The sequence below is a fragment of the Entelurus aequoreus genome, linkage group LG24 (genome assembly GCF_033978785.1).
Source record: "Entelurus aequoreus isolate RoL-2023_Sb linkage group LG24, RoL_Eaeq_v1.1, whole genome shotgun sequence".
NCBI lineage: Eukaryota > Metazoa > Chordata > Actinopteri > Syngnathiformes > Syngnathidae > Entelurus > Entelurus aequoreus.
In genome coordinates this window covers 10,807,438-10,824,499 of record NC_084754.1, presented here as the reverse complement: position 1 = coordinate 10,824,499, position 17,062 = coordinate 10,807,438, and the positions used below count along the sequence as shown (strand labels likewise).

The window sequence follows — 17,062 nt, the reverse complement described above, 5'->3', positions numbered from 1 at the left end:
GTGCAAATGATGTACTGAAGACGTAATGGCCCTCATTACTCATATCTTTGCACTGCAAGATACTCAATTTGACTTGGAGAGATTGTTGGAAGCAAAGCTTGTAACTCAGAGTCTAATTTGATAAGACTTTTTTTGTTTGTTTTTTTTCCTCCATCGTATCACAAATCAAGTCAAAATCCTGCGCCTTCACATGTCTCGTGTTGTTTGTCAGACAGACTTGCTTAGTTGGTATACAACCGTTGACGATATACAGTAAAGCGCAGGACTTCTCAAATACCGTATTTTATAAGGCGCACTGCCGGTTAGAGGGTCTATTCAGGTCTTTTTTCATACAAAAGGCGCATTAAAGGAGTCATATTATGATTTTTTTATAAATGTAAAACACTTCCTTGTGGTCTACATATCACATAATGGTGGTTATTTGGTCAAAATGTTGCATAGATTAGGTTTTACAGATCATCTTCAAGTCGTTTTCTGACAGTCGCTTCAGGATGCGCCGTTTTGTGGGCGGTCTTATTTACGTGGCTCACCTTCGACAGCGTCTTCTCCCCATTATCTTTGTAGCGTACAAAGACGGGAGTTGAAGAAGTGTCAAAAGATGGACCTAAATGTTTTAATGACATTCAGACTTTGCTTAAAGGCCTACTGAAATTATTTTTTTTATTTAAACGGGTATCGCAGATCCATTCTATGTGTCATATTTGATCATTTCGCGATATTGCCACATTTTTGCTGAAAGGATTTAGTATAGAACAATGACGATACATTTCGCAACTTTTGGTCGCTGATAAAAAAAAGCCTTGCCTATACCGGAAGTAGCGTGACGTCACAGGAGGAAGGACTCCTCACATTTTCCCATTGTTTACAATGCAGCGAGAGAGATTCGGACCGAGAAAGCGACGATTACCCCATTAATTTGAGCGAGGATGAAAGATTCGTGGATGAGGAAAGTGAGAGTGAAGGACTAGAGAGGCAGTGCAGGACGTATATTTTTTCGCTCTGACCGTAACTTAGGTACAAGGGTTCATTGGATTCCACACTTTCTCCTTTTTCTATTGTGGATCACGGATTTTTATTTTAAACCACCTCGGATACTATATCCTCTTGAAAATGAGAGTCGAGAACGCGAAATGGACATTCACAGTGACTTTTATCTCCACAATACATCGGCGAAGCTCTTTAGCTACTGAGCTAACGTGATAGCATCGGGCTCAAATGCAGATAGAAACAAAAGTAATAAACCCCTGACTGGAAGGATAGACAGAAAATCAACAATACTATTAAACCATGGACATGTAAATACACGGTTAATAATCTCCAGCTTGGCGAAGCTTAACAATGCTGTTGCTAACGACGCCATTCAAGCTAACTTAGCTACGGGACAGCGGCGGCGGCGGGCGTTGTAGCTTTCGACGACACCCCGGCCGCCATCAGAATCGGCAAGAAACATATTTCCCCAAAGTTACGTACGTGACATGCACATAGCGACACGCACGTACGGGCAAGCGATCAAATATTTGGAAGCCAAAGCTGTACTCACGGTAGCGCGTCTGCTATCCATCTCCTGGTTGTGTTGCTGTAGTCCGCCGCTAATACACCGATCGCACCTACAGCTTTCTTCTTTGCAGTCTCCATTGTTCATTAAACAAATTGCAAAAGATTCACCAACACAGATGTCCAGAATATTGTGGAATTTTGGGACGAAAACAGAGCTTTTTTGTATTGGATTCAATGGGTCCGAATACTTCCGCATCAATCATTGACGTCACGCGCATACGTCATCATACATAGACGTTTTCAACCGGAAGTGTTGCGGGAAATTTAAAATTGCACTTTATAAGTTAACCCGGCCGTATTGGCATGTGTTGCAATGTTAAGATTTCATCATTGATATATAAACTATCAGACTGCGTGGTCGGTAGTAGTGGGTTTCAGTAGGCCTTTAAATCAATAACAGAGCAGCATCTCTTCATCTGTGGCTCACTGAGGCAACAACAACGCCGGAAATGTGTCCCGTGAAAAAACGTCCGACCGGAACTTTCTAATAACTAAAGTTCCTTGGGTGAATTATGTCAACCCACTACACCGGTATATTGTAAGCGCTTCCATACCGAGATATAAGTTAGAACTTAACGCTACTTTATATTAGAAATGGCAACAGCAGAGGGTGAAAGTCCCATAACAAGAAGATAGTGAAAAAGAAGAAGCTTATCGACTACGGTATCAGTAGTGGCGGACGTGCGCAAATTTGGTGTGCAGAGTGACTGCTTTAATTCTCCTCTGTGCTTTTTTCTCTTTTTTCTCACCCCAGGTATGTATCATCATACATGGCGTCGTTAGAATCATTTACCCCAGGTATGTATGATGATACATACCTGGGGTAAATGATTCTACCACAGTAAGCTGCCTCACTCACAGCCTAACACGAATGGCGGCCGCATAGAAGAAAGGTATCGCTCAGTCTGATTGCGACATGGACAGTGAAAAGTATGCTGGGTAATAGAATGTTCCCGCTTAAATGAGACTTCCTGGGAATCGAGGTAAAGCCGCACATCCCAAAGAAACTCACCTTCGAGTTGCTATGGCTGTCGGAGAAAACCGATTGGATGACGTACGGCCCAATCACTCCCGAGCTTCTTATGTGTGCTGAGGCGTTCAAGTCCATAATGTTCATGTCAAAACGGACTAGGCGGTGTAAGCCTCATTAGGCTTTGCACAGCTGCGGTGTTCTCTCAAAGATAATGAGTTCTTCCCGTGCTCTGCCGCAGTTTAAAAACCTCCCTGCTGCAGGACTAAACCTGACAGAAGCAATGAATTGTTATAACTCAGAGCATTTCAGAAGCCGTGTATTTTGAGCCGTGCGGGGGTAAAAGGAGCAAAAGTGACCCCGCGGAGAGAGGCGATGGAAGAGATATCAGTACATACACTATATTGCCAAAAGTATTTGGCCACCTGCTTTGACTCACATATGAACTTGAAGTGCCATCCCATTCCTAACCCATAGGGTTCAATATATCGGTCCACCTTTTGCAGCTAATACAGCTTCAACTCTTCTGGGAAGGCTGTCCACAAGGTTGTGGAGTGTGTTTATAGGAATTTTCCACCATTCTTCCCAAAGCGCATTGGTGAGGTCACATACTGATTGTTGGTCGACAAGGCCTGGCTCTCAGTCTCCATCCTAATTCATCCCAAAGGTGTTCTATCAGGTTCAGGTCAGGACTCTGTGGAGGCCAGTCAAGTTCATCCACACCAGACTCTGTCATCCATGTCTTCAAGGACCTTGCTTTACATACTGGTGCACAGTCATGTTGGGAGCATGGAATTGTCCAAAATGTTTTGGTATCCTGTAGCATTCAAAGTTCCTTTCACTGGAACTAAGGGGCCAAGCCCAAATCCTGAAAAACAACCCCACACCATAATTCCTCCTCCACCAAATTTCACACTCGGCACAATGCAGTTCGAAATGCACCGTTCTCCTGGCAACCTCCAAACCCAGACTCGTCCATCAGATTGCCAGATGGAAAAAAGGTGATTCATCACTCCAGAGAACGCGTCTCCACTGCTCTAGAGTCCAGTGGCGACGTGCTTTACACCACTGCATCCCACGCTTTGCATTGGACTTGGTGATGTATGGCTTAGATGCAGCTGCTCGGCCATGAAAACCCATTCCATGAAGCTCTCTGCGTACTGTGCGTGGGCAAATTGGAAAGTCACAAGTGATTAGGACACCTGATTCTGATCATTTGGATGAACGGCCAAATACTTTTGGCAATATACTGTAGTGCATTTCACTCTCCTCCCCTGCCGGTGTGAAGACATTCACAGCTCATTAGTCTAATAATTAGACTGAGGTCAAAGAGCATCGAAGTAATCTTCTTCTTGAGAGTGAAATATTTCAGGTGCAAATTAGTTCATCATCACTTTCCCTTTCCCTGGCATACAAACAAATGAAGTATTCCTCCACCTTCTTCATGAATATTAATATTTAGCAGCACTATGATGGCTCAAGGTAAGGGCAGCAACGAGAGCAGCGGGATCACTTTCAATGCCTTTTGCCTTCTTCCTGCCTGGTGATTGTCTTCCCACTACTCTCTCTGCTGAATAATGTAACACGTGAAGAGTGGTGTGGGTGGGGAAGAGGGGTGGCCTCTACTTAAAATAGACTCCAGTGTACTGCAAAAGTAGAGTACTTCAGAGACCAGGTAGGGGCAGCACCAGTACTGCAGAGCAATTAAAGTACTGCAATACAGGACTAGTTAAAGCAGGGGTGTCAAACTCATTTTAGATCGGGGGCCACGTGGGGAAAAATCTACTCCCAAGTGGGCCGGACTTGGTAAAATCAGGGCACGATAACTTAAAAATAAAGAAAACTTCAGATTTTCTTTGTTTAAAAATAGAACAAGCACATTCTGAAAATGTACAAATCACAATGTTGTTGTTGTTGTTTTTTACACTTACATGTTGCGGTTAATAGTATTCTATATTTATTTGTGGTTATTTATATTTTCTGAATAAATTATGTGATAATGTTCATCAGTCAACTCATTGGTGTTAATTTTCAATCTATCAAGATAAAAAATACATATCCATCCATCCATCTTCAACCGCTTATCCGGAATCGGGTCGCGGGGACAGCAGCTCCAGCAAAGACCCCCAGACTTCCCTCTCCAGAGCAACATTTGCGACTTCCTCCTGGGGAATCCCGAAGCGTTCCCAGGCCAGAGAGGAGATGTAATCCCCCCATCTGGTCCTTGGCCTGCCGGGGGGCCTCCTCCCAGTGGGACGTGCAACAAGGACCTCCCTAGGGAGACGCTCGTGAGGCATCCGCACGAGATGCCCGAACCACCTAAGCTGGCTCCTTTCCAAGCGAAGGAGCAGCGGCTCTACTCCGAGTCTCTCTCGGGTGACTGCACTTCTCACCCTATCTCTAAGGGAGATGCCAGCCACCCTTCTGAGGAAACTCATTTCGGCCGCTTGTATCCGCGATCTTATTCTTTCGGTCATTACCCACACTTCATGACCATAGGTGAGAGTAGGAATGTAGATAGCTCGGTAGACCGAGAGCTTTGCCTTCTGACTCAGCTCCCGTTTCGTCACAACAGTGCGGCAGAGAGACTGCAATACTGCCCCAGCTGCTCCGATTCTCCGGCTGATTTCCTTCTCCATCTTTCCCTCACTCGTGAACAAGACCCCGAGATACTTAAACTCCTCCACCTGGGACAGAGTCCTGTCCCCTACCCGGACTGTACAAACCATCGGTTTCCTGCTGAGAACCATGGCCTCAGATTTGGAGATGCTGATCCTCATTCCAGCCGCTGAACACTCGGCTGCGAACCGATCCAGTGAGAGCTGAAGGTCACGAACCGAAGGTGCCATCAGGACCACATCATCTGCAAACAGCAGTGATGCAACCTTTAGCCCCCCGAGACGTATACCCTCTCCGCCATGGCCACGACTCCGCCTAGAAATCCTGTCCATGAAAATCACAAACAGGATAGGTGACAGAGCGCAGCCCTGGCGGAGACCAACCCCCACTGGAAACGGATCCGACTTACATCCAAGCACCCGGACACAACTCTCGCTTTGGTTGTACAGAGATTGGATGGCCCTCAGCAGGGTTCCCCTCACTCCGTACTCCCTCAGCACCTCCCACAAGATCTCCCGAGGGACGCGGTCATACGCCTTCTCCAAATCCACAAAACACATGTAGACTGGATAGGCATACTCCCAGGCCCTCTCCAGGATTCCCGCAAGCGTAAAGAGTTGGTCAGTTGTTCCACGACCAGGACGGAATCCACATTGCTCCTCTTGAAAAAAATACATATAAATCAAATTAAAGTTATTTATGTAGTTTGCTCATTTTCCTCGACTCATCATGTGGTAATTTTTTTTTTTTTACATATGCAGCATCATCTACTAAGATACAAAGAATTGATATTGCGACATCTAGTGGACACATTTAAAACAGCAGTTTATTTCATTTAAAAATGTTGGCTCATTTTTATACTTAGCAAACCTGTTCGCGGGCCTTATCCGTTTGACAGCACTGAGTTAAAACAACACTATACAGGCTTGTAAATGTGTACTATTCAATAGCACAGGGCAGACGTTCCTTCCGGGGCGGATGTTTTCGTTTCGGGGGCAACACCCTTCCCTTCACCCGGCAGTGGGTCTGCTAAGCTCCGCTTTCGGCTCAGAATGAGAGGCCGCCGATTCGTGACGATCTGGTTGCTTTATTTTTTAGCTTTGCAGGACACAACTGGACTCGTTATCTCTCTACTGCGCAGTGCACACGCTACCTCTCTCTCGCCCACTCACTCACTGACGTCACTCAGCACGTTGCCATTCTCGCAAACACACACACTATATGCTACCCTCATAAGTTAACCAGCTACCCTGCTGTGCACATGTAGATACTGTATGTAGATGCGCACACGGCTGCTTGGCTTGATGCCAAATACAAGCTAAGTTAAAATAAGACCGCCCAATTAGCGTCAACTAATGCAAGTGAAATAACTGAATTTTGTAACAAACTGCTACAATTTGTGTTTCATATTTAACAATGTGTGTTTTACCTACATGGCTTGTCTGTATGTAATATGGAAACTTGTAAAATGTTCTTTGAGTGCAACAAGAAAAGCCTGATGTGTTTAATGCCTTTTAATTTATATTTTAACCTTCTAAAATTATTTGAGCGTAAAAGGAAACATATGTTTATTGTATTTTAAGACTTTCTTGTGAATAGTGAGTGTAAAGTCCTCATTTGGTCAGAGGTTCGGCTCTGGCGCATGCTGATATGCATATAATCATGTCCTTACCATTTAGCTCACAATTAAGCCATATTCTTTAGAACCGATCCAAAGCGAGCATATGAACTGTCTGCTGCTTGCAGCAAACTTATATGACAGTGACCGCGCTGTTTACAGCAATGTAATGTTCATATGTGACACAATCATGAAGTAAGTAGAAAGACACATACAAATAGAAATACTGTAGGTGTATTCATGCACACTGCATGCCTCGGTGTAAGAATCAATTCCATTCATTGTCAAACCCGGAAGTGGAGCGTCGACGTGTTTCAAGCGTCTAATTGTGTTTATGCAACATTGATTGATTGATTGAAACTTTAATTAGTAGATTGCACAGTACAGTACATATTCCGTACAATTGACCACTAAATGGTAACACCCGAATACGTTTTTCAACTTGTTTAAGTCGGGGTTCACGTAAATCAATTCATGGTAACACACCATGCACACTCACACGTTTGGAGCTAACATGCAACTTTATTGGCGTTATTTATCATTAAGCATCTATCATGTTTCCTTCTTCCACATTAAGAAAGGTGAAGGAGCGTCTGCACTGAGAGGCAGAGATGTAGGTGTGGCTTTGCGGCTGGCAGGCGTCGGATTGGTGAAATATTAACATCCTATAAATATTCTTTGTTACACTTGACGAGAGATTTAGGGCTCACATTTAGATTTAGATTCACGACTTAGGTTTAGATTCAACATTTAGCGCTTACATTTGGATTTAAGATTTATTTAGCATTTACCGTATTTTTCGGATTATAAGTACAAATCGCACCGGCCGAAAATGCATAATAAAGAAGGAAAAAAACATATATAAGTCGCACTAGAGTATAAATCGCATTTTTGGGGGAAATTTATTTCATACAATCCAACACCAAGAATAGACATTTGAAAGGCAATTTAAAATAAATAAAGAATAGTGAACAACAGGCTGAATAAGTGTACGTTATATGACGATTGCCGTTTTCTGCTGCATATTTCACTACTTCCAGCTTGTAACCTGCAGTATATGATTTCCTTTTCGGTGCCATTTTTGTTCAGCCCTTCTCAGTTTTTCTAAGTTACCGCCAATGGTGAAATGATCAATTTTCTTAGGTACGGAAGTAGTAGCAGGTAGCATCTTTTTTTTCCCACAATGCACTTCTGTCATGACCCGTCCCCGCCAAATATTTATTGTATTTATTGGTTGGTGTGTGTGACGATTGCTGATATACGCCTAGTCTCTTACATGAATGAGATAAATAATATTATTTGATATTTTACGGTAATGTGTTAATAATTTCACACATAAGTCGCTCCAGAGTATACAGTAAATCGCACCCCCGGCCAAACTATGAAAAAAACTGCGATTTATAATCCAAAAAATACGGTAGGTTTAGATTTAACATTTAGGTTTGGACTTTAAATTCAGGTTTAGATTTAACATTTAGTTATAATATTTAGAGTTAAAATTGCATTTATACTTAAATGTGATGAAAATGTGCTAAATCTGATGTTTAGATTCAACATTTAATGCTCACATTTATATTTAAGATTTATATTTAACATTTAGGTTTAGATTTAACATTTAACAAATTCTTACAACAAATTTCTGCATAAATGAATGAATGAATGAATGATCTTTATTGTCATTGTGCATGTACAGGTACAGGTCCAACGAAATTTAGGTTGCTTCCCTAAGGTGCTTTGCATTTAAAAAAAAAAAGAAGAAACCACACAATATACAAAAACAACACAATATACACAATATGCAATATGGCCGAAGACCACTCTAAGAGGCAATGTAAAAAAAACGAGACAGTAAAAAGTATAAAGAGACTAGTGAACTGACTAGAGAGGAGTAATGCTGGTTCCCAGTGTGCTGAGGGGGTGGGAGTCAGCATTTCCTACCTCCTATGCTGTGCAGGCATTTTGATAATATATCATTTTGCAGGTGTTTATTACCCTTTGCATTCATATTTTGCTGTTTGTTACATTTTAGTTGTGTTTTGCTTGATTGTAAAATATGTCTATGGAGGAGCTGGTCTGAGAAGTAAAAGAGCAGCGATGTTCATATTTTTTTGAGGCGGTCTGTCATAACTTTTTTTTTAATTCTATGTGACATTGTGACTTTTGGTATTAGTATTCCTGAAAAAGAGGACCCAAACCAAGCAGATTTTTACAGCTAAATGTGTACATACACTTGTGGAAGTCGCTTCCTAGCAGTTCCACTGAAGACACGGCACAAGCGCCAAGCTTGCAGGTTCAACAAGGTTTTAATGATAATGTTTTCTTCCAACAACAGATTTCTCTCCGTATCCTCTCTCTCTACCTCTGCTCCCGGCCGCTTGCTGTTAAAGACAACAGATGATTAGATTAACACGTACCACCTGTGAAATCTAATCACCTGCCAGCTGTGTCTCGCCGTCAGCACATGCCCGATGGTGCTCGTCCTCAGCACCCTGGACAGCGGCGGTGACTTTTGCTCCTACAGGCAGCGCTGACTACATCTCCCCCCTCAACACTATATCGCCAAAAGTATTTGGCCACCCATCCAAATGATCAGAATCAGGTGTCCTAATCACTTGGCCCGGCCACAGGTGTATAAAATCAAGCACTTAGGCATGGAGACTGTTTCTACAAACATATGTGAAAGAATGGTCCGCTCTCAGGAGCTCAGTGATTTCCAGCGTGGAACTGTCATAGGATGCCACCTGTGCAACAAATCCAGTCATGAAATTTCCTCGCTCCTAAATATTCCAAAGTCAACTGTCGGCTTTATTATGAGAAAATGGAAGAGTTTGGGAACAACAGCAACTCAGCCACGAAGTGGTAAGCCACGTAAACTGACAGAGAGGGGTCAGTGGATGCTGCAGCGCATAGTGCAAAGAGGTCACTGACGTAGGTTGCTACAGAGCTCCAAACTTCATGTGACCTTCCAATTAGCCCACGTACAGTACGCAGAGAGCTTCATGGAATGGGTTTCCATGGCCGAGCAGCTGCATCTAAGCCATACATCACCAAGTCCAATGCAAAGTGTCGGATGCAGTGGTGTAAAGCACGTCGCCACTGGACTCTAGAGCAGTGGAGGCGCCTTCTCTGGAGTGATTAATCACGCTTTTCCAGTTGGTAATATGATGGACGAGTCTGGGTTTGGAGGTTGCCAGGAGAACGGTACATTTGGTGGAGGAGGAATTATGGTGTGGGGTTGTTTTTCAGGAGTTGGGCTTGGCCCCTTAGTTCCAGTGAAAGGAACTTTGAAGGATACAAAAACATTTTGGACAATTCCATGCTCCCAACTTTGTGGGAACAGTTTGGAGCGGGCCCCTTCCTCTTCCAACATGACTGTGCACCAGTGCACAAGACATGGATGACAGAGTCTGGTGTGGATGAACTTGACTGGCCTGCACAGAGTCCTGACCTGAACCCGATAGAACACTTTTGGGATGAACTAGAACGGAGACTGAGAGCCAGGCCTTCTCGACCAACATCAGTGTGTGACCTCACCAATGCGCTTTTGGAAGAATGGTGGACAATTCTTATAAACACACTCCGCAACCTTGTGGACAGCCTTCCCAGAAGAGTTGAAGCTGTACTAGTTGCATAAGGTGGACCGACATCATATTGAACCCTATGGGTTAGCAATGGGATGGCATGTCAAGTTCATATGTGAGTCAAGGCAGGCGGCCACATACTTTTGACAATATAGTTAATAATTTATAAATTGGCCCCCCCAGACACATTTTTTCTCTCAATGTGGCCCCCCCAAGTCAAAATATTTGCCCAGCTCTGTATTAGAGCCATTCAATGTTTTCGTTGATCAATAGAACAATCCAGCCATCCAATAATTTTTCTACCGCTTGTCCCTTCCGGGGTCGCGCGGGGGGTGCTGGAGCCTATCTCAGCTGCATTTGGGCGGAAGGTGGTATACACCCTGGACAAGTCGCCACCTCATCACAGGGCCAACACAGATAGACAGACAACATTCACACTCACATTCACACACTAGGGCCAATTTGGTGTTGCCAATCAACCTACAATAGAACAACTTTAATTTTAATTAACAACAACTAATTGAATTTAAATTTTTTATTTTATTTATGAAATAACTTTCGGGTAGAGTGTCCGCCCTGAGATCAGTAGGTCGTGAGTTCAAACCCCGGCCGAGTCATACCAAAGACTACAACAATGGGACCCATTACCTCCCTGCTTGGCACTCAGCATCAAGGGTTGGAATTGGGGCATAACCCTTGTGTGGTGTTCATATTGTTGTTACTCAGCCAGTGTTCGGGGGTCTGATGGACCCGTTGCATTTTGTGGCTTTTAATGCCTCACAATCAAACACTTTTATGTTAAAATACTGACTCATCCCAAAAAACATCTGAAATGAAGTACTTCGAGAGGCTGGTAAAGGAATACATTGTCTCCAGACTTCCCCCCACATTCGACCCATACCAGTTTGCTTATCGCCCTAACCGCTCCACAGAGGACGCCATCTCCTCTGCACTCCACCTGAGCTTAGCACATCTGGAAGGAAAGGACACACACGCGCGGATGTTGTTTCTGGACTTCAACTCGGCATTCAACACCATCATCCCGCAGCAATTGATGAGCAAACTGGCCCCCCTTTGGATTCAGAACCCCCCTATGCAACTGGCTGCTTGACTTCCTCACAGACATACCCCACTGTGAGAGTGGGCGACAACACCTCCAGTGCCATCTCCCTGAGCACCGGCTCCCCCCAGGGCTGCATCCTGAGTCCGCTGCTGTTCATGTTGATGACCCATGACTGCTGCGCCAGGTCCACTACTAACCACATTGTGAAGTATGCGGACGACACGACAGTAGTGGGCCTCATCCGTGACAACAACGACATGGACTACAGGGAGGAGGTGAAACATCTGGTTGACTGGTGCAGAACCAACAACCTGGTCCTGAACGTCGACAAGACCAAGGATATCATCGTCGACTTCAGGAAGCACCAGTCCAGCCACGCTCCACTCTTCATCAATGGCACAGCAGTAAAGATAGTAAGCAGCACCAGAAGATAACTGACAATATAACCTGGTCCCTGCACACCGGAGCTCTTGTAAAAAGAGCCCCGCCTCACCTGCCTCCAGTGACTGCACGTCACTGATTTTATATATATATATATATATATATATATATATATATATATATATATATATATATATATATATATATATATATATATATATATATATATATATATATATATATATATATATATATATATATATATATATATATATATATACACACACTACCGTTCAAAAGTTTGGGGTCACCCAAACAATTTTGTGGAATAGCCTTCATTTCAGAGAACAAGAATAGACTGTCGAGTTTCAGATGAAAGTTGTCTTTTTCTGGCCATTTTGAGCGTCTAATTGACCCCACAAATGTGATGCTCCAGAAACTCAATCTGCTCAAAGGAAGGTCAGTTTTGTAGCTTCCGTAACGAGCTAAGCTGTTTTCAGATGTGTGAACATGATTGCACAAGGGTTTTCTAATCATCAATTAGCCTTCTGAGCCAATGAGCAAACACATTGTACCATTAGAACACTGGAGTGATAGTTGCTGGAAATGGGCCTCTATGCACCTATGTCGATATTGCACCAAAAACCAGACATTTGCAGCTAGAATAGTCATTTACCACATTAGCAAAGTTAAGACTAGTTTAAAGTTATCTTCATTGAAAAGTACAGTGCTTTTCCTTCAAAAATAAGGACATTTCAATGTGACCCCAAACTTTTGAACGGTAGTGTATATATATATATATATATATATATATATATATATATATATATATATATACATATATATATATATATAGGACAAATGTGCGCCGACGTTATCCCAGTATGAGCGTGCATGAAAACAACATCACGACTTATTACTCAAAAAAATAAATAAATAAATAAATAAAACAAAATAAAATAAAATAAAAAAACATCAAATAAAAGGCAGGAGCGGTAATTGCTGCAGAGAAGTAAACTTGCGCACGCGTACTCTTCATCGGGATTTCCGTGCACGCGCGCGCGCGCACGCCGTACGAGTTGCGCGTAATAGCGCCGTTGCTATTTTTAGCAACAACGTTGCGGTAGTGGAAGCCATCAAAGTGGGGTGGCGTTCACTTGCCGCTTTGACGTCCGCGCACACTCCATCATGACGGGACAGGATGCCGCCTGACGTCTTCTCTTCTCGGCTGATGCGCGCCTCTCCTTTTCCAGCGGGAGGGGGGAAAAAACGCCGGTGGACGGCAAACTTTTTTCACCATGGAACCTGCGCCGCTTCGTGGCAACAGCACGTTTGGGAGCCGGTCTGGTTCGGTCTGCGCACCCTTGGCATTTTAGAAGAAGGTTGCATCTCGCTGATGACTGTTCAATGACAAATAACTGGGCCGGAAACGCGAAGGAGGTGTTTTTTTTGTTTTTTTTTCCCGCCCATCTGTCAAGTGTAAAAAATATTAGTTTTTCCACCCCCCCTGCCTCTTATGGGAATTAAGCACTCGTCCCGTTGCATGCTCCTCAGGAGAAAAATGGCGGATTCTGAGAGCAATGAGGTGAGTAAAGTGGCTTTTTTAAAAAAAATTTATTCAAATTATTGCACTTAGTTGTACTTTAAGTCAATCAATCAAAGTTTATTTATACAGCCCTTAATCACAAGTGTCTCAATGGGCTGCACAAGCCACCACGACATCCTCGGCTCCGATCCCACATCAGGGCAGGAAAAATATCATTGCCCTGCAATGCTGCATGGAGGGTAAAAGTTGCATTTCAGACAAAATATATAAGACGACATTTTAAAGAGGAATCCATCCATCCATCCATTTTCTACCGCTTGTCCCTTTTGGGGTCTCGGGGGGTGCTGGAGCCTATCTCAGCTGCATTCGGGCAGAAGGCGGTGTACACCCTGGACAAGTCGCCACCTCATCACAGGGCCAACACAGATAGACAGACAACATTCTGCAAAAAAAAATTAAAATATTTTTACACTTTGAGCATCTAGCCAGCCAAATGCAGATTTGGGCATTAAATTACATTAGGTGCATTTACAGTATATGTATAAATGTGAAGTGAATTATATTTATATAGCGTTTTTCTCTAGTGACTCAAAGCGCTTCTACATCAATCAATCAATCAATGTTTATTTATATAGCCCTAAATCACAAGTGTCTCAAAGGGCTGCACAAGCCACAACGACATCCTCGGTACAGAGCCCACATAAGGGCAAGGAAAAACTCACCCCAGTGGGACGTCGATGTGAATGACTATGAGAAACCTTGGAGAGGACCGCATATGTGGGTAACCCCCCCCCCCCCCCTCTAGGGGAGACCGAAAGCAATGGATGTCGAGTGGGTCTGACGTAGTATTGTGAAAGTCCAGTCCATAGTGGATCTAACATATTAGTGAAAGTCCAGTCCATAGTGGGGCGCAGAGATGTCCCCAACCGATGCACAGGCGAGCGGTCCACTCCCGGTCCCGACTCTGGACAGCCACAAGGGAGAGGGGGGCCGAGGAGAAAAAAAAGAAACGGCAGATCAACTGGTCTAAATAGGGGGTCTATATAAAGGCTAGAGTATACTAATACGTTTTAAGATGGGACTTGAATGCATAGTGAAACCCAATATCTAAGTTACATTTAAACCAGTGTGGGTGGCACTGGGAGCAGGTGGGTAAAGTGTCTTGCCCAAGGACACAACGGCAGTGACTAGGATGGCGGAAGCGGGGATCGAACCTGGAACCCTCAAGTTGCTGGCACGGCCACTCTACCAACCGAGCTATTCCGCCCCTATGGTGCCTATGTCTAAAAAAAATGCTTGCTTTTAATTAACACATGAACAAAGATGTGATTCATTTGATATAGTTGTGTTTTGCACTGGTTTAAAACCGACATTCAGTTATTTTCAAGTCAGCTTGAATAGGCTCCGGCTCGCCCGTGTGACCCTGAACAGGCTTAAGCGGTGGGAAATGAATGAACGAGAAGTGCACAGTCGTCTGGTCTCTCCATGAGATTACAAGGCACATTGCTGCTATTAGAGCAGTGGTTCTTAACCTGGGTTCGATGGAACCCTAGGGGTTCGGTGAGTCGGCCTCAGGGGTTCGGCGGAGGTCAAGACACACCCGAGTGTAAATAAAAACTTCTCCCTATGTGGATACGGCAACAGCAGAAGTCACACTGATTTGCAGGTGTGTAATTTGTTGTGAGTTCATGCACTGTGTTGGTTTTGTTCTTTAAACAAGGTGATGTTCATGCACAGTTCATTTTGTGCACCAGTAAAAAAACAAAAACATTACTTTGTCTTGAATTTGAAAAAATAAAATAAAATTAAAAAATCACTAAAGAAGTGGTGGGGTTCGGTACCTCAAACAAGGTTAAGAATCACTGTATTAGAGTACCGTATGTTCAATGAACTTCACTTGCGCTGTCCAAGGTACTGCAGCACATTGTGCAACCACTGCAGCACACGATGGAACGTAGGATCATATGAAATAGCTTGCTGGAGAACGTCAAGTGTCAGAGAATGAAGAAGTTTTACTGCAAAAGGTGCACAAAACATTACAGAGGTGATCTTAAACCACTCCCCAATATCTGTTATTCTGACCTGCGACTGAAGAAGGTCATCTACTTTGATTATTAAGAGGAGTGGGAATTGTCTTAATGAATGTTTTACAGTGGTATACGTTTTACATGCAAGAAAACAATGAAAAATACATATTAACTATGAAGGAATTGGATAAATAAACATTTCCCAACAGGCACAAGATATTGATACATCCATCCATCTATCCATTTTCTTCCGCTTATCCGAGGTCGGGTCGTGGGGGCAGCAGCCTAAGCAGGGAAGCCCAGACTTCCCTCGCCCCATGCGGCCATGGGGCATCCCGGGCCGTTCCCAGGACAGCCGGGTGACATAGTCTTCCTGGGTCTTCCCCGTGGCCTCCTACTGGTCGGAAGTGCCCTAAACATCTCCCTAGGGAGGCGTTCGGGTGGCATCCTGACCAGATGCACGAACCACCTCATCTGGCTCTTGTCGATGTGGAGGAGCAGCGGCTTTATGTTGAGCTCCTCCCGGATGACAGAGCTTCTCACCCTATCTCTAAGAGAGAGCCCCGTCCCCCGACGGAGGACACTCATTTTGGCAGTTTGCACCCGTGATCTTGTCTTTTCGGTCATAACCCAAAGCTCATGACCATAGGTCATTTTGGGAAGGTAATTCGGCCGGTAAATTGAGAGCTTTGCCTTCCGGCTCAGCTCTTTCTTTACCACAACGGATCGATACAGCGATCCGTCTGTCGATCTCACGATCCACTCTTCCCTAACTCGTGAACAAGACTCTGAGGTACTTGAATTCTTCAACTTGGGTAAAGATCTCTTCCCCAACCCGGAGATGGCACTCCACCCGTTTTCGGACTTGGAGGTGCTGATGCTCATCCCAGTCGCTTTACACTCGGCTGGAAACTGATCGAGTGAGAACTGTAGATCCTGGCCAGATGAAGCCATCAGGACCACATCATCTGCAAAAAAGCAGAGACCTAATCCTGCAGCCACCAAACCAGATCCCCTCAAAGCCCTAACAGCGCCTAGAAATTCTGTCCATAAAAGATATGAACAGAATCGGTAGCAAAGGGCAGCCTTGGGAGAGTCCAGCCCTCACTGGAAACGTGTCCGACCTACTGCCGGCAATGCGGACCAAGCTCTGACACTGATCGTACAGGGAGCGGACCGCCACAATCAGACAGTGAAAAAAGATACGTCCTGCACTGCACTCTAATCCTTCACTCTTACGTTCCTCATCCACAAATCTTTCATCCTCGCTCAAATTAATGGGGTAATCGACGCTTTCTCGGTCCGAATCTCTCTCGCTGCATTGTAAACAATAGGAAAATGTGAGCAGCCCTTCCTCCTGTGACGTCACGCTACTTCCGGTATAGGCAAGGCTTTTTTTTTTTTATCAGCGACCAAAATTTGCGAACTTTATCGTCGTCGTTCTCGACTAAATCCTTGCAGCAAAAATATGGCAATATCGCAAAATGATCAAGTATGACACATAGAATGGATCTGCTATCCCCGTTTAAATAAAAAAAATCATTTCAGTAGGCCTTTAAGCTCAGCATGCAAATTAAGTCACTGCAAGTGTACACATATTTTGACATCAACATAGCAAACACACACCATACATGTCTAAAAGACTGTTGCTGTGGGCAACCTTGAGCGCTCTGATTGCAATAATGGTTATGTACCCACTA

The 17,062-nt window shown here is 44.0% G+C and overlaps 1 protein-coding gene across 2 annotated transcripts in view; it reads left to right on the top strand.

Moving 5' to 3' along the window:
• Nucleotides 1-12,845: 12,845 nt before the first annotated feature.
• Nucleotides 12,846-17,062, top strand: part of LOC133641599 (protein arginine N-methyltransferase 8-B) — a 90,458-nt gene continuing 86,241 nt past the window's right edge. For both annotated transcript variants that reach the window (XM_062035439.1, XM_062035438.1), the window contains exon 1: nt 12,846-13,374. In XM_062035439.1, coding sequence (XP_061891423.1) covers nt 13,306-13,374 — 69 coding nt within the window. In that variant the 5' untranslated portion in view covers nt 12,846-13,305. The remainder of the gene's footprint in view (nt 13,375-17,062) is intronic.